Genomic DNA, 27,050 nt, shown 5'->3' with positions numbered 1-27,050 from the left:
CCCAAAAATAGATGACCAGATGGAAGATGTGGCATATATACACAATGGAATATTACTCAGCAATCAAAAAGGTAAACTTATGCCATTTGTGGCAGCATGGATGGAACTGGAAAAGATCATGCTTAGTGAAATAAGCCAGAAAAAAAAAATGCTGCATGGCTTCACTCATCCAGAGTAAGGAGTGTAAGGGAACAGGGGGAAATATATATATATATATATATATATGTATGTATATAGTAGTTATAATAAAGTAAAAAAGATCAGCAACTAACAACTATAAACCAGAGACATTCTATGGGGGAGAGGAGGGAAACAAGATAAAAACTGAGGCAGAAAGAGCACAGGGGGCTATGGTAATGTCACTTGGGTGAAGTGGTGGGAAGTCCACAGGGATTACAACTGAGATGAAAAAGTATACAAAATGAAGAATGATGTAAAAAAATTTCTCTCTATAAAAAACCGAACAAACCCATGAACCATTTGCTTCTAAATATGCTTAAGTCTTGGGAGAAAAATGACAGATTTGTTGTGCTTGTCATAAAGGCTGCTTTATGATTTTTATTAAAAAAATAAAGCAAGGCTTTGTTTCTGCAAACAGTTCAGCCACAACCAAAAAGAAAGCCAACAAATTAACTGCACTGACAAAATGCTGTCTTTTGCTTTTCTGCTATAGGATCTGGGAAGGTTCATCCATCAGAGAGTGACAGGAATGAGTGGTGTGTGACAGTAGTCAATGATACATCAACAGAATGGGCTGGAATCCCTGGTTAGACTTCTATCAGCATGGGATCTTTGGGCAGGTTTCCCTGCTGTGCGTGACTTTCCTCTCTGCATAACTGGCAGAGCTGTCACAGAGCAGCTTTGAAGATTAAATGAGAAAACACATATAAATTGCTTAGTTCCATGTCCGATACAAAGTAGATACAAATTCCTATAATAAAACTACAAGAGAAACATGGACATCAAAAGGACTTCCCTGACAAGCGAGGGTGATAGAGAAAGCCAGGCGCTCTGAGTTGAAAGGCAGGTGGCTGCCTTGAAGGCGTGTATTCTGGGTCCTGAGCAGCTGAGGTTTTTGCTCCCAATCCCAACTGCATCTTCCTGCAGGGTCATTTTCAATTTATTTGATGTCATAAATTACCCCATACTATAGCAATAGCACCAATAAAAGTGATGGTTGATGCTAATGTCTTATGAATGCCTCATCAGGAACTTAAGAAAATTAGTCTGAAACTGCTCACCACATCCAAAATCAAAAGGACTAATTTCTCAGTCAATTAGGTATGAAGAGTGAACCATAAGCCAAGGCTGAAGATGCTGATGGTGTGCGTCTGAGGATGGAGGCCTGCTTTACCCACTCAGATTTCAGAAGGTGAAGACAGAAAGGAGACTGCATAAAAAGATAGAAACATCGGGCCCTCCCTGGTGGCGCAATGGGTTAAAGCACAGCACAATGAAGCTATCTGCAGTCACTGCTGCACGAGTTCAATCCAAGGCCAGGGAGGTGACCCACATGGCGCGCTAGACCTCTCCTGACCCACCCGCTGCTCTCCTCAGTAGTGTATTTCAGTCAATCTGTCTGTTCTGCTCCCCATTCTGTCTCTGGTGAATCTTCTCACCCACCTGCATCTCTGGCCTATACCCCAGTTCTTGTATGCATAAATAACAAATCTTAAAAAAAAAAAAAGATAGAGACATCAATCAACTCTTGCAGTGACTCAGACTCACCGACAGGATCTGTGTGTTTGAGAACAGCCTCTTGATTCCAGGCTCAGCAGTGTAATTATACTAAGCACTAAGTTTTGTGGGGGAGAGCTCTGCTTAAAAGGGCCCAGGAGATCTATGTGTAAAATCAGTAACAACCATTGTTTCTTAGGGTTCACGGTGTGCTTTAGGCACAGTACATCTAATTTATCTTCTCAATGATGTTATAAAAAAGGTATATTAATTATGCCAATTTCTAGTTGCAGAAATGGGGTTTGTGAGATGCAGGGAGTAGGTATGGATGGAGGCCTTGCTCTTTATCATATCTGTTTTCAGTTCATGCCATAGTCTTTGCACAAATATCTACATTCATCATCTCCCTTAGATATTCATCACCTCTCTTGTAGGCTCATTTCCTGAAAGTAGAATAATGTGCAAGTGTATGGGCTCCTGACAGAGGTGAACTGTGCTCCTGATAGAGGTGAAATGGGCTCCTTACAGAAGTGAAACAAGCACCCTATATGTGAGGTTTAAAATTTCAGAGCAATGAAAATGGCTTGGGGTCCTTCCTTCCCTTTTTTCTCTCCCCTCCTCCCTTGGACTACAATTCCCAGCATGCCATGTTGAAGGGGGGTAAACTAGGAGGGAGGTGGACATATACAGTGAGGTAGGCCAAGTAAGAGAGCTATTTGGAGGAGAGATTTAGAGGGAAGACCCGTGGATGAGAGACACGTGGAAAGCTGCTCCTGAGACTTCTGCATTTTGGCAGCAGTGACGGCCCCCATTATCTTAACTTCCGGGTGAATTATAGTCTGTGTTTTGAAGTTTGGGCTTTTCCTTCTGTCCCAGCTTTCTGGGACACATGTAACCCTTTTCCTATGGCTCCCTGCTAGAAGGTGCCTTAAGACTTGTGGCCAGCTTTTGGCCTCACCTGCCCTGCTAGGTCATGCCTGTTTGGTTGGTATTTGCCCACGATGGGATTGGTAAGCTTTGGATTTTGGTTAGGAATTGGTTATTTGAAATACTTTCTCTCCCCCTCCGCTCTGCCTTTTAAGCTTTCAACCAACGAAAGATCTTTCACACGAGGAGTCTGTTATCTTAGGTTTTGGGCACGCAGTTGGCTGAATCCTTTTAGAACATGTATCTCTTTACAATTTGGGGGTTCTGGGTGTCCTTGGTCACACAGTTGCAGATTTTTTTCTTTCTTTCCTTTCATCCTTGCTCAAAATATGATTATTTTCCACAAGGAGACACAGACTTAGTGTGGTGATTAGTTGTATAAATGGAGCTGTAGCTCAAGAAGGACTGACAAGCTTATGAATCATTTCTCCATCTGGGAAGAGCATGATACTTTCAGCTTCCATGAATAGCTCTAACTTATGGCTGGGTAAAACTCAGGTCATCCTTATGGGGACTTTAGGGTAGTTTTCACGATTGGTATTAAAATCAGTTTTTAAATGGTACACATGTAAAACCATCATAAGTCACGATTTTAAATGCTTTCGTATGAGTAACATAATTTGTAGTGTGTATACATGACTACACCTCAAACAAACTGCACTTATAACTGACTTTAGAAAAGGATGTATCACAAGATTAGCTTTGGAATGGATACTCTCCTTTATAGTTAAATCATAGTTTACATGTGCTTATTTTTAACAAATCCACCTATTATATACATACATACATACATACATATGTACATATATATATATAACAAACTTTGTTCCTAATTAAATTTGAGAATAAAATACCAAAGTGGCAAAATGTGTAGCAACAGAAGCTTCTGGGAAATGTGTTCAGAATATGCACTAGCAGTGACGGTGTCTGAGAACAGGGAAACAGGGTGCAGTAAAACTCGGGTCAGGGGCCCGGGCGCTCCATTTATTTACTGACTGAAAGACAGGCATGGGAGGCGGGGCCTCTGAGTACATGGGGAGGTTGTGCACCCCACGGCCCCCAATATGACCCCCTTGGCAGCCAGTTCTGAAGGCATGGAATAAATAGAATAAACGGAAGCAGTCTTCATAGGACACAGGGTTCCAGACGTCACCTTGAGCCCCATATTTTTAGAACAGTAGTTCCAGTGTGCACCCCCCTTAATCTCAGTAACCACAAATAAGAACAGGCTAGTGACACAGCCACTTTGCTTCATAAGGAACAAATGGAGAGGCTAAGTGGCCCAATGTGCATGAAACTTGAGTAGCATCTCGAATGGGCCTGGAGCTCCAAGCCATGTCATCTTTCTACTCACTCTCCAGAGGCGCACCCAAAGCACTGGCTTTTCTCCCACTAGACCATGCTTGGATTTGGGGTCGGGGGCAGCAGCAGGCTCTTTCATGCGTAAGCCTTCTTGTTCTGAACATTTACTCTGTACTATAGTACCACTGTTTTTAGCATGGCACTAGATATGTGTGATTTATTGGTTAGAAGTAAAGTTTCATTTTCAGTGTGTATGGGCAAAGTTGAATTGGACAGCCCCTTACATATTGCTCAGTTGAGAACTTTTTATTTTTATCTTAGACATTGACAAAAATGCTCTGATTGAGTGCACTAAGGCATTACATTTCAGCTTGGTTTTTTTGCTATTCAAGTGATATTTCTTTTTTTAAAAAATTAATTATTATTATATTATTTTATAACAGTTTATTTTTACATCATTTTGTACACTTTTTTTTTCCATCTCAATTGTAATCCCCACGGGTTTCCCATCACCATGTCATATTCATTATTATTTTTTACATCATTCTTCATTTTGTGCACTTTTCCATCTTGGTTGTAATCCCCACGGACTTCCCACCACCACTTCACCCATGTGCCATCACCATAGTCCCGTACTCTTTTCTTCCTGTCCCAGTTTTGATCCTGTTCCCCTCTCCACCCCCATAGAATGTCTCTGGTTTATAGTTGTTTGTTAATTGTTGTTTTTACTTTATTGCTTCTCCCCCACCCAACCCCCCAAATCCCAGACACTCTTGCTATGAGTGAAACTGTTTGATATTTTCTTTTTCTTCCTGCTTATTTCACTAAGGCACTTTTATGTAGTCTCATCACTTTTTCTTGAAGCCACCGCCCCTTGGTCCAGGCACTTCTTGACATTTCCTTTGGTTTTTATACATTAATCATTTGCCTTCTTTTCTAGGGGCATGTATGGATGAACTTAGTTTATGAATATTAAAAGCACAAAAACATCAATTTCCATTCTAGAAAACTCCACCAGGGCTGAAATGTTCAACGCTGTTTTACCAAAGCAGTTATAAATCTAACAGTGGAAGAAAGGAGGAAATTAAACACATGTATATGTACTGCTTTTCTTTTGGTTTAGTTTATCACACACCTGTTCTGTGGAGAAATTCAGGAATTTACTTAAATGATAGGTAGTACTTTCTTGCAAAAAGATGGAGAGTGGGTGGATGAGAAGACAGTCTCAAAAGTAAATAAATGGAATTTTTGTTTAGTTAAGTAGATTACTGTGAAAATTTAATCCATATGTAGTAAAATACAGAAAGCAAGCCTCTATTTTTTTTATGTTCATGGGAGGGTGTGAGACACATTTATTTAGTACTAACTTACTACTTTCCAATGATTGTGTTAGGCATATACACATTAACAGACAAAATAGGGATATTCTGTAGATATCCTTATTTCCATTTTACAGATGGAAAACTCAAGAATGAAGAGTGTTAAGTAACTTGCCCCATTCACAAAGCTAGTAAAACTGGAGGTATGATCAGCCTCACATTTTTGTATCATATAGAAACTTGGCAATGACATTTAAAACATGTGTACCTGTAAATCATTTGACAGTACAATTCTCTAGTGCCTTTTAAAAACTGTACATTTTAAAGGAAATCATTTCTACTCACAGCTTATGGTTATTCCCAGCTCCACATTGTGCTTCTTAGGGAGTTTAACATGGAATGTTCCACTACTTGGGATGACAGACTCTGTAATTCAAAACAAGAGTGTGTTTGTAGAAGACCAGGAACAACAATCAATGAAAACCATCGAGAGTACTTGTATGTAGTGCTTTACTGTAAACTGTAGTAACTGAATTTTAGTTACTCTAAAATTCTGATGAACTAGGCTCTTGTGAAGAACAGATGTCCTACTGTGGACATCTGTGTATAACACACAGCAATCTTTCACTGAAGTATTTTTGATGTGTGATTCTTGCAACATTTTCATAAAACTTACCTGGGATGCAAACTAAAAATACAGATTCCAGCGTCATGCTGGATGTATGGCATTTCTGAACTGGAGGCCTAGAAATCTGCATCTTAAACATGTTCTCCAAGAGAGTCTCTGCCACACTGGAGTTTTAAAAGTGTAGGTCTGGCCGCAGCACTGCAAGCTAGCCACAGTCGCTTCAGTGTGAGGCCAATCCCCTGCCCCGGAGGTGACCCACATGGCGCGGCAGACCTTTCCTGACCCGCCCGCTGCTCCCCTCAGCAGTGTACTTCGTCGATCTGCCTGTTGTGTTCCCCACTCTGCCTCTGGTGAAGCCTTTCACCGCCCCTGCACCTCTGGCTTGTACCTCAGTTCTGTATGAATAAATAAATCTTTAAACAGCAAACTAACAAACAAACTGTAGGTCTGGCAATGTAAGAGACTGTAACTCTTGCCGTTCCAACCTTAATATCTTGAATGAGGTCAGTTGGAAGCGAGGAGTAGCTGGAGCCTGGGGTACACATAAAAGACAGAGCTGGAGGCCATTCAGAGGGGGTCTTTGTTCCTGTGGGGCTTCCAGTGTCTTAATTCTGCTTTGGTAAAACTGCCTGTCCCACTCTCTTGAAGATTATGGAGGCAGCCAGCTTGACCTTGTGGTAGATAGCGCTTGGGCAGCACATTTAGAATTTTGGTTTTCTTTTTCCTTTCCAGCCTTCGGGCTCTGCTCAACTCTTGTGTTTTCTGATGAGAAGGGACCCCACTGATTTGTTCTCCTGGTGGTTCTGCATTTGACCTTGGCTGCTTTCCTCTGGATCCTGCCTGGTTGGTGGAAAGCTTGCCTGCAAGGGGATGATGAATTTTGAAGTTTGACTGGGAGTGGCTACTTTGAAATCCTTCTCTCCTTATGTCCTCTTTTTTTTTTTTTTTTTTTAAAGATTTATTTATTCATACAGAACTGGGGTACAGGCCAGAGATGCGGAGGGTGAGAGGATTCACCAGGGACAGAGCGGGGAGCAGAACAGGCAGATCAATTTAGTACACTGCTGAGGGGAGCAGCGGGCGGGTCAGGAGAGGTCTGCCACACCATGTGGATTTCCTCCGGGGCAGGCGGGGATCAAACTCATGTGGAAATGGCTTATACTTCCCAGTTCAGTGCCTTAACCCGCTGCGCCACCAGGGAGGGCCAGTGTCCTCTCTTTTTTAACCTCTCTTGGATTAAAAATTGGGGGACACACATGGATGGCCACAAGCTCTTAGATTGGCCAACATGGATATTTTTGTTTCAATTTGGGGTCTTTGGGTATTCTTTAGTTTTGTGCCATATCAGTTTTATTTCTTTTTATTTCCCCCAACCATTGTTTTTCATTTTTACTACTCAGTAATTTATTTATTTACTTTTAAACCTTTATTTAAAGACATCCAGGAGAGTAGATTTCACAAGAAATTTCAGTTTGGTGTGATGGCTGCTGATTGGGGGGCCAAGGAGGATAAGAGATGCCTTTACTAGGAAACATTGACAAGTTCATTCAAAGAAATAGGAACAGGAGCTGTTTCACAATCAAACGTTACTGGCCATAAGTGATCAGAATAGATGCCGACCTATGAGTCAGAACACAGGGATCCAGGAGACCCAAGCACACCAAGAAATACCTTTTAGTTTCTGGATCTTGGGGAGCTCTTGGACATTCCAGGGAGAAGCAAGGGGGTGGGAGTAGCTGGAATCTAGTGAAGATACTAGTCAACCAGTACAGAAACATGCAGTATGGTAGAAACAGAGAGGAAATCAATATGCATTAGTCTAATCTCAACCCTGAACAGAACTAGTGATAGTCATCACACAAGAGCCTGACTAGTATTTGAGGAAGGGAGGAATAGTCTTAAATATAAAATTCCTTTAACAATCCAGGAGTCCTTCAATTAAAGATAAGGTTAAAATGAAAATATCCTCTGAAGAGATAACATCTATTCACTCTGAGCTGCTAATGACTATAATCCTTTCTCAAACGTTTTGGGAAGGTACAGGAAGGGGAGGCAAGGATCAATGGAAAACATTAGCATAAAGGATTGTGGGGTAGCCCAGTTAGCCCACTTTTACTGCTTGAGTTTGCTCAAGGTTAGTTCCTGAAGCTGCACACAAAGAATTAACTATAGAGGCTGTGACATGGGTTGATTTATCAGGTCCTCAGGCACTGAGTCCAATTTATAATCACACACCTAGCACATTCTGGGTCTTTGCAAAGCAGGGTTGAAGGCTGGGATTGGCCTCCTGGAATTAGGGCTCAAGTACACCCTTCTTTGTTTTGCTTAACTTACTCTTCCTGGTCTTTTGTACTTTCCCATCAGGAATTTAGGCAATAAACAAATGATTCTTTAAAAGATTTACTTATTTATGCACATAGGGCTGGGGTACAGGCCAGAGGTGTAGGGGCGGTGAGAAGATTCACCAGAGACAGAGTGGGGAGCATAACAGGCTGACTGACAAAACACACTGCCAAGGGGAGCAGCGGGCGGGTCAGGAGAGGTCTGCCGCACCATGGGGCTAGGAGCAGGGATTGAACTCATGCTGAGTGGCTTTAGCTTCTTAGTGCTGTGCTTTAACCTGCTGCGCCACCAAGAAGGGCCCAGTAAACAAATTTTACAAGCCAGAATTTGATCTTCCAACACAGAAGATTCACCATAGACTGTGAAACTAGACAGCACATTTGAAAAAGTATTTCCGTAGGTCCTCCAAAATTTAATAAAGCCACCCTTGAAAAAGGATCCTCAAATAGATCTGCCTCAGCTGATACTATGTATACAGACAAATCTTTCCACCTGGCCCTGCCTTTCATATCATTCTCAACTTAGGAGAGCAAAAGGAATCTTTAGACTTCTCCAGCTTCCTCTCACTCTTGACTCACCTGTTTTGTCAGGTGGCAGGTTTGAGTGTCAAAGATTATGAATTGATAACTTTGGCTTCACTGTTGTGTTACCTAACACTCTGAAGTGTTAGGTAACACTTCAGAGTGAACCAATATTACTTACTGGTTTATTTATTCTTTTTTTTTTAAGATTTATTTACTTATGTATACAGAGCTGGGGTACAGGCCAGAGGTGCAGGGGCAGTGAGAGGATTCACCAGAGACACAGTGGGGAACAAACAGTACAGGCAGGCAGACAAAGTACACTGCTGAGGGGAGCAGTGGGCAGGCCAGGAGGTCTGCCGCACCATGTGGGTCACCTCCGGAGCTGGAGATCAAAGTCACGCTGAAGTGGCTCCAGCCCCGTAGTGCTGTGCTTTAACAGGCTGCACCACCAGGGAGGGTGCAGAATTTTTATTCTTCCCATTTCCCAACAGAATTTGAGATAACAGTATTTTATTCCAATATATTTTATTTATTAAAAAAATTAAAATATATTCATTAGATTATCCTTCATGTATGATTTCCTGTGAAATTCCCACCACCAGTTCCCCCGTGCACCATCACCATAGTGCCTTGTGCTCTTCACATTGCTGTCCTGATCCTTCTCCCTCTCCCTCCCCTACAGACTGACTCTGATCTATAGATGCCTGATGCTTTTGATTTTTACTTTATTATAGCTACTTTTTTTTCTATTTTTTTTCCCCTACATCACTCCTATAAGTGAAACCATTTGATATTTTTCTTTTTCTTTTTGGCTTATTTTGCTGAGCATAAACATGGATGGAGCTGGAAGGGATTGTATTCCAATAGATTTGAAAAAGACTGGCTAATTTGGTCTACTGGGGTAGAAAATGAAAAAAAAAATCAGAAAAAATAATAGTTTGTAGGTGTGATTTATGATATTATTTCCAGTGATGCAAGAAATATTTACTTCCAGAATTATTTCTCAAACCCATGCTTCACCTTTTTTTTTGACTACTCCACAGTCTCTAGTCCCCTTGTGGGAGATTAGCTACCACCTTCTTCTCACCCCCTAAGTAATAGTTTGAAAATCTGGAATTAGCAGCAGACTGGAGACAGATAAAGTATTTGGAAGAGACCAAGTTTTACCTGTGCACTAACAGTCTACAGAGAGGAAGAAAGAAACAACAGTCTGTAAGGAGAGAACACAAGGTCCTGGAGAGCACCTGGCTTTGGTCTTGCCGACTCTTGTTATGAGTTCTAGTCCTAGCGATCCCTACATTCCTAGTCTTGAAGGGCTGTGAAAAACCTTAAGGGCTATGCACTTCCTTCCAGTAAATGCCTATTTTCTGTCTAAACTAGTTTGAGTGCATTTCTGTTGCTTGCAACTGAAAGATCTCTGATGAACATAAATTTACTAGAGAAATGGGGTGGTCTAACAGGGTAATCTAGAAAGAAGAGATTCTGTGCTACACTTCAAGTAAGGTGGAGCTGAGTAGTAAGGGGAAACTATAAAGGACTTGGAAGAGAACACTGGAGGAGGCACATGGAGCAGAGAGACATGTGAAGAAGCCACATTTGCTTCTTAGCCTTGGACTTGCACCAGGGACGAGGGGAACATGGAAAGAGATACTCAGAAGAGACATGAGTGAGATACTCCAGGAAGCTGACACAGCAACCTTTATCTTGACTTGTACTTTGTTTCTGCTCTTTTCCTTCCAGACTTGTTGGTCTCTTCTGCCCCATTTCTTTGGTTCCCCATCAGAAGGTACCTTGGACTTGTCGCAAACTATTGGGCCTCAACAGCTCCATTCTGGGCCAACCCTGTTTGGCTGGGAACTTACCCAAAAGGGGATGGATAACTTGGGTCTTTCACTGGGAAACTATATTCTTTCTCTTCTCTTCTTTTTATGCACACTAATCAATTAAAGTTCTTTTCCATTGAATGTCTTACATGCTAAGAGAATGCTTTGTCTTTTTTTTTTCAAGGTATTTTAATTAATATTCATTACATTTCACAATGACTTTCACCTTGTTTAAAATGTCTGCTAATTGCTGCAACTAGGTAGGGAGAAGGAGAAGGGGAATTCAGGCCTTAGTTCTTCATCATGGCTTTCTTAAAGTTTTGGAATGGGGTAGAGAAAGATGGCACACAGAAAGCTTTGAAACCTAAAACATTTTACTAAGAAGTTAGTGAGTTATTATCTATTTCTAAAAGTACAAACCACGCAATCAGGGTTAAAAGTTTCGACAGTCCCTATTTTCGTTCACATGATCATTAGCCCTCTAGACTTGAACTTCAGCCCAGAAAACTAGAAGTCTCTCTTATATCTGTAGGGTTCATTTTTTCTTTATCAGTAGAAAAGGGATTTAGGCTAAATTATCTTAAAAGTTTCTTGTTCTTATAGAGAATGCTTTGTCTTCTTGAGGTGGCAGGACCCATTTACAGCAAGCAAGTTTGGGTCCTGGGGTGCCCCTCAGTCCATATGGTAGAACTACCACACACAAAGTTCTTAGGGGTAGTGGGAATTAGATGACTCCAGATAAAGCACACAAGTGTTTCATAAGTAAATTCATGAGAAGCTGGAGAGGAACAAACACCTTTCTATTTAAGGAACTCACTACATATATACTTGCTTTAGGGTTATCTGTTTTAAGAAAGCCTGTGAAAATGCAGGGAACATACCATGTATGCTGATATGTATATCCATATGAAGTGTCCAATGACTTGCCTGCGATGCTATCATACATGGGAGGACTCTGAATCATAAGAGCTGGAGGAACACTGGTTTAAAGTAGTTACTATAGCAACATTTTGCTTTTATTAAATTTTAATGCAGGGAAACTTGACCAAGATTAAAATTATTAATGACAGTGGGGGAGATGTTATCACTTTTTAGAAAACAGTAATGGATCACACTTGACTACATAAGATTTGCAATATTTATAATGGTGAACAAATATCAACAAATGAATTTCTTCTCAAACTGTGGCTTCATTTTAATCTTTAAATGCCAACATGATTTATTTTATATTTGATATTATGTTTCCCTTTACAGTTATTTGGCTATTAAATCAAGGACACATTTAATTTGGGGTTTCTTAAAGAAACAGTCCTAAGAGGAAAAAGACCCAATATTTGGAGAAACAATAGGTTTTTAATAAGTAAATAGAATACCTGTTTTGTCACACTACATGTGATTGCTTTATGCTTCCCTGGCTTTTCTTTATCTTTGTTAGTAAGATAATTAAAAACACATTTGGATATGCAAAGTTTTTCTTCTTTTCATTTGGTCTACTTTTTCAGCCTGAAGCGTTGATTGTTGGCACAGTGAGACAACCACCCCATCAAAATTCCTCAATCTGGACACCCTTGCGAGATTTGAAAAAAATCCTGAGGGGGTGGGGGTGAATGTGAATGTTTAACTCCCAGCAGGGATGCTAGAAATGATGCAAATATCCTCTGGTAGAAGTTTTCTGGGGGGTTTCTTATTAGAACAAAGCTGTACTTTTTCTAACAAAATTATTTTGGAGTCACAGTAGAAACTTCTAGAGCACAATGGACTATGGTGGAGGAACACAGGTGCTTTGGTGGAGAGCTACAGAGCTCACACCTGAGGGGAGAAATCCTATATGTCAAAAAATCAACATGGATATAAAACAAAGGTGTTTTATTAGGCAACAGAACACACAAATATCAAGAATTTACAATACCGTAGACTGGTATTCAATAAATAACTTCATTTATTTACAGTACTGTAGACTGGTATTTAAAAGAAAGTATTGAAAAAAGACAAGATGTATAGGTTATGTGTGTTGTTCTATACAAAATTTTATATTTTGTAAGATTATATGCATGGTACAGAAATAACAACCATTTAAGTTTTTATTTATTAGAGTGATGGGTTATGAGTAACTGAAGCTAAAAAGTTTCTAATAATGTTACTGCTACAATGTTTGTATCCATTTAAAGAAAATAGATCTAAGCACATGTACTCATAGTCAAGTGCATTCTTTACTACGTTACTTCAGTATTTCGTTACTTGTAAATTAGAAACAGCCTAAGTCTGAGACCTAATACTTTGGGAATTAGTATCTGAGGGCAGTATTATTTCTGAAATTTCTAGAAATTGGTGGTGCACAGGAAGACAACAGGAGTGAATGGAGAAGGGGAGGGCAGACTTGAAATAGATCAAGTACAGAGTTTCTTGCCAGTGTTCTAAGTTCTTGAGGAGCTAAGAAAGACTTCTGACTCCAATAGTTTCCAAAATTATAGTAGATTGGTAATGACTCGTTAGTGTTTTATTGAGGCTTCTGATGTCATATCTGGCTGAGCAGGAGGACCCTGGCATACATTAATGTCGGCTATGAGCAGGGGATGAGGGAAGGATAGGATTGGGAGCACATGTATCCTGACCCCATTCTATATCATTTCTAGCCAACTGAAAATGGGTTGAGTTTGGGAACAACCACGGTCAGAGGGAGATGACTTTAGATTCCTTTTCCAGTCCTTTATCTAGAATAAAGTTTGGTACTAAACACAGTGGGTTTAATAGACATAAAACACTTATGGGACTTGAGTCTAAGATACTGAAGTATTTAATCAGCCAATATTAAACTACATATGAATATTCAGCATACACTAAACAAATAATGAACAAATATTGAGGATATATGTAAAATATAGTTCAGTAAATATTAGATGATACTGCTTATGGAGATGGTCACACTGTGCTGGTGATAATTCTACTGGAATGTCCACAGGGCACAGGATAATACCAATCCTTGCTCAACTGTCAGCAGGGCAGGCTCAGATAGCCTGCTGTTTCATGTAACATCTCTTTGAAGAAGCAGTAGAACATGATATAGCAAAGATAGGCTCTAAATCAGTAGACCTCACTTTGCTGTAAGGCCTGGCATTGCCTCACCTGAACCTCAGTTTCCCCATTTATGAATAAGTGAAGGTATTGGATTATGAGTCTTTTTTTAATCACAAATATTGTGTGATTATAGTGAGTGCATTCTGGGGCCACTGCACAATCTTCTTTGAAAACCACACTCTACTGTCATATGATTGATACCACAGGGTTCTTTTATTTATTTATTTAAATTTAAAATATTCATTACATTGTCTTTCATTTTTGTATAATGGATGATTTCCCCGTGAACTTCCCACCACCAATTCACCCATGCACCATCACCATAGTCCCTTGTGCTCTTCCCACTCATGTCCTGATCCTTCTACCTCCTTGCCTACAGAATATGTCTGATATATAGTTGCTTGATGATTCTGATTTTTACTTTATTAGTTATTTCTTTTTCTGATTCCTTATTTGGTTTCTCTACATTCCTCATATAAGTAAGAACATTAATATTTTTCTTTTTCTTTCTGGTGTATTACACTGAGCATAACCCCTTCCAGCTCCATCCATGTTGCTGCAAAGGGCATGAGTTTATCCTTTTTGATTGCCGAGTAATATTCCACGATGTAAATATACCACATCTTCTTGATCCAGTCATCTATTTTTGGGCATTTGGGTTGCTTTTATAGCTTACCTATTGTAAATTGTGCTGCAATAAACAAAGGGGTGCAGGTGTCCTTTTGAATTACTGTTTTTGTGTCCTTCGAGTAGATTCCTTGGAGTGGAATTATGGGATCATATGGAAGCTCCATTTTTAATAGTTTGAAGAACCTCCATAGCTTTCCATAGTGGTTGGACCAGTTTGCATCCCCACCAGTACTGTAGAAGAGTTAATTTTTCTCCACATCCTTGCCAACATTTGTTGTTGCTAGTTTTTTTTTAAGATGTGTTATTCTCACTGGTATAAGGTGGTATCTCATTGTGGTTTTTTTGTTTGCATCTCCCTGATTACAAGTGATGTTGAACATTTTTCATATGCCATTATGGGTTTTTGTTTGTTTATTTGTTTGTTGTTTTTAAATGGATTCTGCTTGGCTATAGCTGACTGAAAAGAAAAGATAACAAAACGAAACTGAGTCAACAAGAAGCTTCCTCTTGGAAATTGCAAATTAGAACTGGCTGGTACTGACTGGGCACTTTAGCAAGGACTGTATATATGTATATATACATCTTTCTTTTTCACTAGTTGAGTTGTTTATTTATTGAGGCAATGTTGGTTGGTTTACATTTTGAAAGTGTAATATCACACCCTTCTGGTGCTGTTACCATAGCATTTATAGTCTGTTGTACTCTACTCCCATAGTCTGTTGTACTCCTTTCTCATTCTGTGCTGGCTCCTCCCTTTTTCATTTCCCCCTCCCCTCCCCCACTCCCCTAATGTCTCACTGTTATAGTATGCTTCCATGAGCTGGATTTTGAGTTTGGTTTTATTTGACCTTTTCTGGGTTTTTACTATATTCCACATATAAGTGATATCACCTGGTGTTTGTCTGCCTGTCTTCTTCTGACTAATTTTGTTTAGCATAATCCCTTCCCTTCCAGCTCTATCCATGTTAGCACAAATGACATGAATTTATCTTTCTTGATTGCATAGTAGTATTCTGTTGTGCATATATACCATATCTTCTTGTACACTCATCTGTTTTGGGGGCACTTAGGTTGTATTTGTGGTCTTCTGGTAGATACTTAGGAGTGGCACTGGCTGGGTTTAATGACAATCATATAAATTTAAAAGACAGTGAAAATTTGTCCGGAGACAAATGAGGCATATGTATAGAAACGAGCAGCACTGAGAGGCTAGGAACCTTGATCCTGGTACCTCAAAGGAGCCAGCTGCACTTCATTCATTCATTCATTCCACCATAAACACACAAGTGTGTTCCAAGGACTTCCTCAACAAGAGGTACTGACATCCCAGATTTTTCTACTGGAGAAGACAAAACATAACTACATAACATCAGAACATGAAAGGGCTAAGAAGAGCCATAAATATGGGCAAAGGGATGGAGAGTGATAATTAATAAGGAAGGCTTCTCTGAGCAAGTGATATCTGAGCATAGACCTGAGTGAAATGAGTGATCACCTGAGCATGTTGGGAAGAGCTGTCCAAGAATGGGAAAACAGGTACTGCCAGCTCCTCTGAGAGCATGTGCCTGGCATGTCAAGAACAGCTAGTTTTTAGTATTTCAGTATGTGGCTGGTCCTTCTGTTAGGGGGAAGGGATGTTCTCAAAGTACAGATGCATGTTTTGTGGACTCCACCCCCACTCCAGACACCAAAACTACAACTCCTAGTAACACCAAAGGGAGAACTGTTAGGACCCCAGGGTGGAGTTAAGTAGCCATTTTGGGATTTTTTGGGTATAAAGGTGGGCATGTTGGGCTGAGGCTCTCTCTCCCTTGGCCTCATGGCTGGCAGCTGGTTGCTTGGCTCTTGATCAGCTTTCAGTGTGCTATTGGTGTTCCAAGTCAGCAGAACTGGTAGGATGCACTATTAACTTGTATCTCTCTCTCTGTCTATCCCTGGGTTGTTATTTTTCTTTTCCCCTTGTAAATAAATCCACTATTGACCTTTTGTGTGTGTCTGCAATACAGCTGAATCTTAAGTGCATGGGTGAGGACCCACAGACAGGCAACACTGGGTTCACATTGGGTTGCCCTATTACACATCTCATTGTATTTCTGATTCCCAGACCTTAGCTGAATGATACACACCTCCATTCTACTTTACGTCAGTGTCTCACATTACTTTTGGAGGCTTGCTTGATTTTCTCTGAAGTTCTAACCTGTAGTATACCACTTAGACCTTAACTCCCAAGTCTTAGTTTCCTTACCTCCTTTCTTTCACTATACTCATTCTTCTTCCTGAAGTTTCTTAAGTCTTCCCTTTCCTCCCAATCTATTAGGTAAACCCTCTGATTCCCTCTCCAACCTGAATTCTTTCAAACCTGGGCAGTATAGGAGCAGTGATGAGACTGGAGCTAGACTGTTTGGGTTAAAATCCAAGCCCTACTATTAACTCCTTGGGCCTTAGCTTTCTAGCAACATCGTAATAGTAACCTTCTGTTATAAGGGTGAAGTGAGCTGATGCTCACAAGATGCTTAGAAAAGTGACATGCTTTACAGTAAGCATATGATAGATGGGATCATGATAATTTTGTTATTATCATCATTATTCAATGCGCTGTCTGTGCAACAATTTGAACCTCTGTGATTTAAGTTCTCCTTCTGTGGAATCATCTTGGAAAGCTCAGTCTCTGCCTTTATCTAATCACCTGTCTCAGCTCTGGCTAACAGCTGAGGAATCCTGGCAAAAATCAACTTGACTATGCAGGTTGACATTGCTGCACATTTAGAGGTCTGGGACTCTGCTTGGTCCAGCACCAGCTTGAAAATCCCTTTACATGTATCTGATTTCCTCACTCATTTCTCCCCATCCCTGTTCTAACCCTTTATCATTATTTTTAACACCCCAAATGTTGACCCTTTCATCCTGGCTTGACAGCTCTTATACAACATTTCTGCACACTGCTGAAAATGTATCTTTATTCTTAAATCCCTGCTCAAAGACAGGGGTTTTCTACTTTCTGTCTCAGACTAGTTATCTAAACAACTTCCCATCTCATTTATTTGGGGGCTCAGTTACACAATTATGTCTCTTTTCCCTCATTCATTTCATTCACCCATCTTTCCAATCTTAACAGAATAACACAACAAAATAGCATCTCTCTGAACTCCAAATAACTCTCTATCAGTTGCCCCATCTTCTTTCATCTACAGTAAATTTCTTGACATTGCCAGCAGCACTGGGGCAAAACTGACCTTGGCTGAAAACCAATGATTAGCAGATAAGGCAATACAAAGTCAGGCACCCCACATATAACTAAATGCCACAGAGGTTCTAAAAGGCCCACAGAGGCCCCAATCCTTTTCACTCATTCATTACATTGTATCCTGCCAAACCCTCTTCCAAAATCCAATTCCTCAGCAGACAATAGACGGTGCTGGTCTGCACATCTTCACCCTTCCCTCAATTTCAGCTCACTACATGGTGACTTCTGGCCCTAATTCCTAGAAACTATTGTAATCTGTCTCTCTTCCTAATTGCAATTGCCAAATCCAATGGGTGTTTCTATCCTTACTCATATGAGTTTTCTGCAACATTCTGATCATGACTATTTACTTGAAACTTTTCCTTTTTTTCTTTTTTAAATATTTATTCATGCATACAGAACTGGGGTACAGGCCAGAAGTGCGGGGGCGGTGAGAGGATTCACCCCAGCGACAGAGTAAGGAGAACAGTCAGATCGGAAGTACACTGCTTAGGGGAGCAGTGGAGGAGAGAGGAGAGGTCTGCTGTGCCACGTGGGTCACCTCTGGGGCTGGGGATTGAACTCACACTGAAGCGGCTGTGGCTAGCTGCGTCCCAAGCTGCTGTGCTGTGCCACCAGGGAGGGCTGAAATTCTTTCTCTGGCTTCCTAAATGCCACCTGTTTTGCTTCTCCCACTTCTCAGTGCATCTTCTTCTCTACCCCTTTGTTAGCACCTTTCTCCTTAAATCTCAGTTTTTCTCCAGCAGAAGCACCCCCTCAATCCCCTGCCCCCCCAACTCTTTCCCTAGTGGCCTCCTTTATTCCCATGACTTTAACAATCAGCAACATGGTGGCTCCCCCTCAGTCCCGCTCTCTAGCACATACCCCATCTCCAGCTCCAGGAGGTATTGCCTGCAGTCTCCTGGGCATTCCCTTCTGCATTTTAGTGCTAACACACATTTAGTAAGGCTATTCTTATCTTTTAGCAGTTCTTGCTGTTATCTAATTGGATGAGCTCCTTGAAGATACCGATCTTTTCTATTTTCTCTTTAAATGATCTGAACGTAGCATAGAGCCTTGCACTTAGTAACTGCTGCACGTTAATGGTTTTTTGAACTAAGGAATGGATGTGCTTGTCCTTTCTTCCCAGTATTGTGGTGGATTGGCCTAGAGGTCCAAAATAGAATTCTTTTATTACCTCCAAATATCCATTTCAAATCTTCTCAGTTGGAGACATCACAGTTAGCTTAAGTGCTCACCCATACACCACAGGACTCATCCATAATCTTTCCTGTGTCTCCTTCTTTAATATCAAATTCATAAGCTAGCTGTTAGCCCTCATTCAAGCCATGTTCTAAATTTCACTACTTGTCACCATCTCTAACACTGCTACTTTGTCCAAGCCTCTAACATCCCTTACCTGTCCAATCTGCCACAATCTCCTAGTTGGTTTTTTTCCCCCTTCGTCTGCTATCTCCTTATATTTCAAAACATTCATCAGGTTATCTCACTTCCCTCCATAAAATGCTTCATGATTCATTACACTTGGAATATCATCTAAATTCTCTCCCAAGGCTTCTGGAGAAGTGCATTACTACATTACCTGGCTGCTTCTAACCTCTCCCACCCTGGCTCCCAGCCCAAATCTGATTCCCACCTCCAAGCCCCATATACACTCCACCAGGAGTCCTTCCTCCTATCTCCCACACTTACTCTACCTCACAGCTTACAGCAGTGGTTCCCTGGGACTGACATATTCTTCCAACTCTCAGATGGCTGGCTCCTTCTCGACCTTTAAATATCTGCTCACATGTGCCTTCTTTAGAGAGTCACCCGACAATAACAGTTTCCCCACAGTTCATCTAGAACTTCCACTCTGCTTAATTTTACTCAAAGCACTTACTGTACTGTCTGCGTTTCTATCTGTTAAGTCCAATCAACTCTTGGTATGGCTATAATACAAATTTCATGAACAAGGGTTTTCTTCTTCTTTCCTGTAATTATGTCCTCATTGCATAGAATAGCAACTGGCTCCTTGTAAACTCCAAGCAAGGATTTGTTGGCTCACTGATGCCTCTGTCTCAAGGCTTATCTTTACTGATCAGCAAAGATTATTGGGTTTGTGAGATAATATTTTGCTAAATTAAGGCAACTTGGTTAAGTGGGAATTAGCATCCACTAGAATCCACACACCTGCTAGCTACTGACAAGGACTCCTCCAACAACTGAGCTGAAGTCATACACTACACCTGCTGGGTTTGAAGTGGCGTTCTGGGCCCTCCTTGGCGCAGCGGGTTGGAGCACAGCACTGAGAAGCTCGGGCCACTTCAGCATGAGTTCGATCCCCGCCTGCTCCGGAGGAGATCCACATGGCGTGGCAGACCTCTCCTGACCTCTTGCCCACTGCTCCCCTCAGCAGTGTACGCTGTCAGTTGGGCTGTTCTGTTCCCCACTGTGTCTCTGATGAAGCCTTTCACCGTCCCTGCACTTCTGGCCTGTACCCCAGTTTTGTATGCATAAATAAATAAATCTTAAAAAAAAAATAAAGTGGAGTTCCACCTCTCTTCCCTTTCAAAGTCTTGATGTCTATTGAAAAAGTCTTTAATAAAGACATCCTTGTCACTTTAGCAAGTGTCTAATGAGATTTCTCTGTAATACTAGACACTAAATACCAACACACTTATTAAATCTACGTAATGAATTTTCATTGTTCTCTATAGAACTTTCATGTAGTCTATGCAGTGGGAAGGGTCAAAGGCAGGCTTTTCTTGTCCCTGGGACTGAAGAGTATGGTTTCTCAGGCATATAGGAGAAAGTCAGAAAGAATAAAGGCTACATGATTTCTTTTTATCACCTTTATAGCAGCCATTACTTATTCATCTTGTCACATTTATTTTCAATTGTTCTTGTGGTGACATTTTAATGAATAATCCAAAAACAATGCTCAATTCAAAATGACACCCTAAACCTCCTAAACAAAGACATGTTCAGTATATTAAAAAAGCGCTCCCCTCCACCACATCGCCATATAATTCACAGGCAGCCCACTCCTGACTGTGCTGACAGAGATTATGTGATCATACCTGCAACATCAAACTCGATTTCCAGGGTGACCTTGCTTGTGATTGAAGAGTCTCGGAGGAGCTGATTGGCTTCCTCGAAGGTGCTGTCTTCAGTTGGAATTCCATTAATAGCCATCACTCTGTCTCCAATCTGTAGTACCCCACATCTAAATTTAGAATCATATGTTAGAGGTTGTAGAGACAGAGTAAGCTATTTTCAAGTTAAATTGCTAGATCTACTTTTTTTGATTCTTGCCAAATAGCATTACCATTTAGTCTTGTTACTCAATGCTGTGGGCAACTACAATGTCTTGCTCGCTTGCATTTCAGGACTACAAATGTGAGCAGGGAAAGCTTGATGTATCCCAGAGAATTAATTAATAATTCAGCACCATGGCATTGTTATAATCCGATCTGAACCAATATCTAGTAGTGGTGAATGTACATTCCCCCATGGCAGTGAAATTATTAAAGTCTGAGCTTCAGATATTTTTGTATGGATTTTTTTTCTTTTTTAATTAATATAGCCTCCAGCCCCCCGATGGACAAAAATGTGCTGGATAAAGGCATCCTTGCTTTTATTCTTCTCAAATCTGATCAAGAACATAACATTTTATTATCAGAACAGTTATGTCTTGCATTTCCTGCACTGAGGACTATTCAATAATTTATTAGCTATTCAAAGACAGCCAGAGATGCAGGGCAGAAAAAGAAGCTGGGGGAGAAACCACCTCACCTCTCTGCAGGGCTGTCAGCTTCAATATAGGAAATCAGAGGTGGTGAAGAGAGCGTCTCTGTGGCAAACACGCTGCCCTGTAGCTGGATCCCAAATCCTGTGACAGGGTCTGCTGCCAGCACCACCTCTGTGGTTTCCGTATGAACAACCTGCCCGGCCAGGCCCACCGTGCTAGAGGCTAAAGACACTAGAGGAACAAGGAAAAGACCGGTGTGAGTGTGGAGAACGTACCAGCGATGCCATCTTTCCCCAGACACTTGGTGTCCTTGAAAAGGCGCTCACTGGCATTGAGGAACAGGTTTTATTCTGGTCAGAGCGGAATAAAACATAGCAATCTCCTAATATTTGTGATCATCTGTCACAGCGCCAGTGTGGCTCTCTCCCTTGAATGACCTCCTGTGTGGGGGCAGTGGTGGGACAGTAGGAAGGAGATGGCTTTGGGCTCAGGGTACCTGTTTTCTAGTCCTGGGTCCACCACTAAGCAAGCAGCTGGGTGACCCTGGTTCAGTCACCATGAGTCACTGCCTCTTTCTTAGCTAGGAAAAAGAGGGCTGGGCTGGATTAATTTTTGTTGTTGTTGGTTTGTCTATTTGCTTTCCCCACCTAGAGTATCTGCACCTAAGGTTTAAGCTTTTTACTATCTAAATTCTAGCTCTGAAAAAACTCCTAAGTCTGGGTATGGAGTGGGGAGGTGCTAATTGTCAAAGTTAAATCTAGCACTGCCTCTACAAGATGGGGTCAATTACAATCTATGCTCTTTCTTTCCCAGAATGTGGTCTCTCTGCCCCTCTTCTTCCCCAGCTTCCATTCACCTCGTTTTTCTGGTGTTCATTTAACCCTGCGGCACCCACCTCAAGCTTGTTACAGTCCCAGCCCAAGTCAGGATATGGCTACTCTCCTCCTGGGTGGCTTTTCCTCAGCTCTGCTTCCTGTGGTCCACGTACGGTCCCCCCGTTGCTCTCTGTGGGCAGGCTGGCGGTCTGCGGGGTCCTACACTGCACGTTTACTTCCCCCACTAAGGCTATTCTGACCCACTTACTTCAGCTGAAACCTGATGATACCCTTGACCCCAAATTGCTCCAACCAGAAGCCTTTTTTTTTTTACTTTCCCTGCATGAGTTAAACTGAGAGAAGCACTTATAAAATTCCTTGTTTCCTATATGCCAACAGCTCCAATTCAGCTCCAAAAGTTCCAGTTCAATACTTCTGCTTTGCCTCATCTTCAACCCAATAGAAGCTTTCTACTTTTACAAAGTTACCAATTTCTTCGCTGATTTCAGTACTTGACTCTTTACTTCCTCTACCAGTAAGTTTTTCTTGTCCTCTTTTCACATGGGATATGATTTGTCAGCTCTCAGTTGAAATCTAGCCATTCTACCCCACACTTCGACTCCCTGCCAGCAACGCTGGACGCCATCCTCCTTTAAAATGAGTAGAGCTCCAGGATCTCAGTGTCTGAATTCTCCTTGCTGATTCTGGATCCTTTAGCCATCTTTCCAGGTCCCTTTTCTCTGTAGGACTTCTAGACCCACTTCCTCTCACTTCTCTCCAACCCAGTGGTTTTCAAACACTTTAACACCAGATGCCCCCCCTTCATGTGAAAGCATATATGGGATGCCTTTGTATCCCAGATAAAAACAGAGCCACTGCAGGTACTGAGGAAGGAGAGGAGGACCCCAGAGGTCTGCTGCTGGGAGCACAGTTCCCAAGCCATCATCTTCTGATTGTCCTTCAGATGTCATCCGGCTCTCATTGTCATCCTTTCTTCTCATCATCCTCCATTTGAACCTTGGTGACTATTTCATTGCTACATCTGCTGATACAAGAGACTCTTCAACCTCATAGGACTTGGCTCTACTCTAATCCCTTATACTCTGATACAGCCTGGCCAATTCGCTGGCTGTTTCTAAGTTGCCGAAGGGTACTAGATGAAGGCAAAGTAATGCACAGTATTCTCTGTGGGGCCCTGGAATCTTGTATAATATTTTTGCACCCTATTTAATCCCTTACAGAATCTGTCTCACACACAGCTGCCCATATCAGGCTCAAACTATTTCCTACAAGTCTGAAGAGATGCAACCAAAGGCAAGGATTCCTGGTACCACATACTTTCCAATATCAATTTCTCAATCATTGTCTATTTTCTCTTCCATTTCTTCTTGCTTTGGGAGGATGTATCCTTTCTTCCATTTCAAGGCAAACTCTTAGTGTTTTTGATACTGTTCTTTTCCACTCCTACTGTGATTTTGTGCCTCAAAACTTCTCACTTGCTGTTATTTCTAACTTTCCTACTCACTCCTCTACTCTGACTTCTCTCAATAGGTTGTGCTAATTCTGAAATGCTTACAACGTGCTTCCCCTTCACCCTTGACTGGATCTCCTGTCACTGATGACTTCCAGATTGCCAGTCAATAACCTCATCAGCTTCAGCCACTATGCAGCTCCACTCAACTGTTTGTGGGAACCAGCCCTTCTTTTCTGAAATTGCTCTCAATTTTGATGAACGTTTGTTCTTAGCATCTTATTTTCTCAGCTCCTATGGGCTTCCCCGCCACCTCCTACACGCCACATAACTAGTTCCCCACAGTTCTGCCTTAAACCTGCCATTTCTAGTCTCATTTTTTCCTGTACCCACTGCCAATGCTTCTTGTATGTGACCTCTGCCTGTATCTATCTATTCAAATCTTCTGTATTTTTTTTTCAGTTTCCAGTGATGAATTTCCTCCCTCGATGGATAGTTTCATTTCTACGGATGCCTCATTGACTCCTCATTTCCAAAACTGAGTTAATCATCTTCTCTTCCTCATTGCCATTATTTTTATGAATAGGATCATAATGTTTATAGACCCCCAGGCTCAAGATCTCAAACTAGCCTTTGACTCACAACTCTCCAGTCTCAAGTTCAGTAAAATGCTAAGTCCTTTCAGGGTGACCTGTGTACCTTGGGTAAAACTTGATAACACTAAAACAAAACAAACTCTAGAAATCTGATTGTAGAGGCTACAGGAGGGTCCTGGCATAGGGTGGGTAGACAAAGGGGGGGGGGCAATCCACTCTGCTGGAGATTATGCCTTGGTTTTGGGTGTGGTGCAGTAACTATCAACACAACTGAAGCGGTGCGAACCTATACCCCTAAACCACACATAGTGTTGTAAATCAATGTTTTGTCAATAAAAATTATGTTCTAAAAACGAAACATATTTTGTATAAATATTTTTTTCTCATTACTGGCAGTCTCTTAATTCAGGATTTTTTTTTTCAATAATCCTAATATGCATGCTTCTGTATGCTCTCATGCCCAGTGTTTTCCATATATTTTTGTCAGATTACTTATCTACTTCTCTAGAGCAGGGCCTCAGCATTGCTAGTGTCGATTACTATACAGACTTTGAATCAGTATTCTTGCCTCTTCTGCTAATATATAAAGGTCATCTCCTTGTTTAGAATCTGTCAAGGGCTCCCTATGCCAATTCTGGCAGAGCACAAAAGTCCCTCTGCAAGTTCATTTTCTCTTGCCCAGCCAGTCTTATCTTGCTCTGTGCTTCCTTCACACCACGTGTATCAGCCCTGTTTCCACTAGGCGTCGCTTTATATACTGTCTTCTGTCCTTTCAGCTCTACTCCTCGGTTTTTATTGTCTCTTATCCTGCCTTATCCAGACAGAACTAGGTAATTATTTTCCTACATTTCCAGATTTCTAATACATAGTCCTGTTTCAGCATTTATTGAGTTTTTATTTGCCTGGCTGTCTCTCCATTTGACCCTGAGCACTTTAAAGATTGGACTGAGATTGTTTCGTCTCTGAAATTTCAGTGCCTAGAATAGTCAGTGAATGCTAAATGCATGAGAAATGAATCAAGTTTTGTGATATCCACATTTTCCTTTTCCAACTGACATTTCATGTAGATTCTGTTGAGTTATCATAAAGAATCATAAGTTATTCCTCAGGACCCTGTCTACTGTGTAGACTGGGCCAGCATCGTTCCTGACATGGCAGAGGAGGGGTATGGGAAAGTGTGTTTCTGCTTGAGAAGTGCCATCATGTTTGTCTCAGCAGGATTTCTGTAGATGGCCTTCCTCATTCATCGCAAGAAGGTAGCTTCCATGCAACCCTAAGCTTTTTTCAGGAGGCAGCCTATGGTCCCCAAGGTCTGACACATGGAATAGAAGATCACATCTGCTAGTGTGCCTTTGTTGATATGACCAGACTTTGCTCTCCAAAGCACACGTTTTGTTATTGGTGCACAAAACCTGTAGAAAATACCACTTATTGTCACATATCTCTAAAAAGGTTTTTTTCCTCACTCACCGCAACATGGATGGAGCTGGAAGGGATTATGCTCAGTGAAACAAGTCAGAAGGAAAAAAAGAAAAATATTGAATGGTTTCACTTATAGGAGGAATTTAAGAGAACCAAATATAAGACATAGGGAAAAAAGTTTATTGTTGTTACAATACAAAACATAACACAACAAAACAAGACAGACAGTTATAAACCAGAGATATTCTACAGAGGAGGGGAACAGAGAGGGATCAGAAGGAGGGAGGAATATAGTGATGACAGGAAGGGGCAGGGGAAGTAAACAACATGGCTGTAAAATGAACAATAATGTAAATAGATAAATAAAAAAAGGTTTTTTTTTTTTTACCATTAATTTTCATAGTGGGCAGATACTCTCACTTCATCTTATGGGTGAAGCTATTTGGAATTTAAAGGAATACTCCACTTTCTATGAATCTTTTTGTAGGTTCATTTTTTTTTAAAAGGCTTTATTTATTTATGCATACAGAACTGGGTACAGGCCAGAGGTGCAGGGATGGTGAGAGGATTCACCAGAGACAGAGAGGGGAGCAGAACAGGCAGATCTACTGAAATCCACTGCTGAGGGGGAACAATAGGGAGAGGTCTGCTGTGCTATGCACGTCAGCTCCTTGGTCAGGGATTGAACTCACGCTGCAGTAGCTGTCAATAGTAGCTGAGACTTAACCCCTCAGCCACCAGGAAGGCCCCAAGAAGGGGGTAAATTTAATGGTAATAGAAGGAACTAGATTAGGAATTAAGTGAAGACCTTCTTGAAGGAGAGACTTGTTCTAGTTTTTGGAACGGTTCAAAGAGATAGCTGAAGAATCTCATTCTCTAGAACGTTTTGAAAACAAGTCCTAATACTATCAGTATCATTACATTTATAAGCTCCAGAGACAGTTTAAAATTAATAGTATATTTAATTTAGGATTAAAAATGTATGAAACATTGGTTTTCTAATTTTATAACTAATCTAATAAATACAGGATTTTATAATTCACTCCATAAGTCCTTTGACATATTGGACTCTATTCTTCGAAACAGTAAAATTTCACTTGAAATTATATGTACTATTACTCACACATATTAAAGTCTTGAAAATTATGACTTGATATGAAAAAGATAAATTGTAGGTTTAAAGATGTGGAGTCAGAGAGGAAAACAACCAATTTTACTTGGAGGAGGAAAAGATGAGCTTGATTATCCTTCTTCTTTAATGTGGTCAACCAGCCAAAGAAAATAAAGATGTTTTACGAACTAGAACTCTGTAATTTAAAAAATTATATGAGGCCCTCCCTGGTGGCGCAGCGGGTTAAAGCACTGCATTGAGAAGCTAAAGCCACTTCTGCATGAGTTCGACTCCCGCCTGCCCCGGAGGTGACCACATGGTGTGGCAGACCTCTCCTGACCCGCCCGCTGCCCCCCTCAGCAGTGTACTTCATCGATCTACCTGTTCTGCTCCTCACTCTGTCTCTGGTG

The 27,050-nt window shown here is 41.1% G+C and overlaps 1 protein-coding gene across 8 annotated transcripts in view; it reads right to left on the bottom strand.

Moving 5' to 3' along the window:
* GRIP1 (glutamate receptor interacting protein 1) overlaps positions 1 to 27,050 on the bottom strand; it is a 389,697-nt gene that overhangs the window by 67,138 nt on the left and 295,509 nt on the right. For all 8 annotated transcript variants that reach the window (XM_012720449.1, XM_012720450.1, XM_012720452.1 and 5 more), the window contains 3 exons: positions 21,270 to 21,456; positions 20,555 to 20,700; positions 5,571 to 5,651 (listed from right to left, as the gene is read on the bottom strand). In XM_012720449.1, coding sequence (XP_012575903.1) covers positions 5,571 to 5,651; positions 20,555 to 20,700; positions 21,270 to 21,456 — 414 coding nt within the window. The remainder of the gene's footprint in view (positions 1 to 5,570; positions 5,652 to 20,554; positions 20,701 to 21,269; positions 21,457 to 27,050) is intronic.

Source organism: Condylura cristata, unplaced genomic scaffold (genome assembly GCF_000260355.1).
Source record: "Condylura cristata isolate star-nosed mole 26May11 unplaced genomic scaffold, ConCri1.0 scaffold00004, whole genome shotgun sequence".
In the NCBI taxonomy this organism is placed as follows: domain Eukaryota; kingdom Metazoa; phylum Chordata; class Mammalia; order Eulipotyphla; family Talpidae; genus Condylura; species Condylura cristata.
This window is presented reverse-complemented; position numbering and strand designations above follow the sequence as displayed.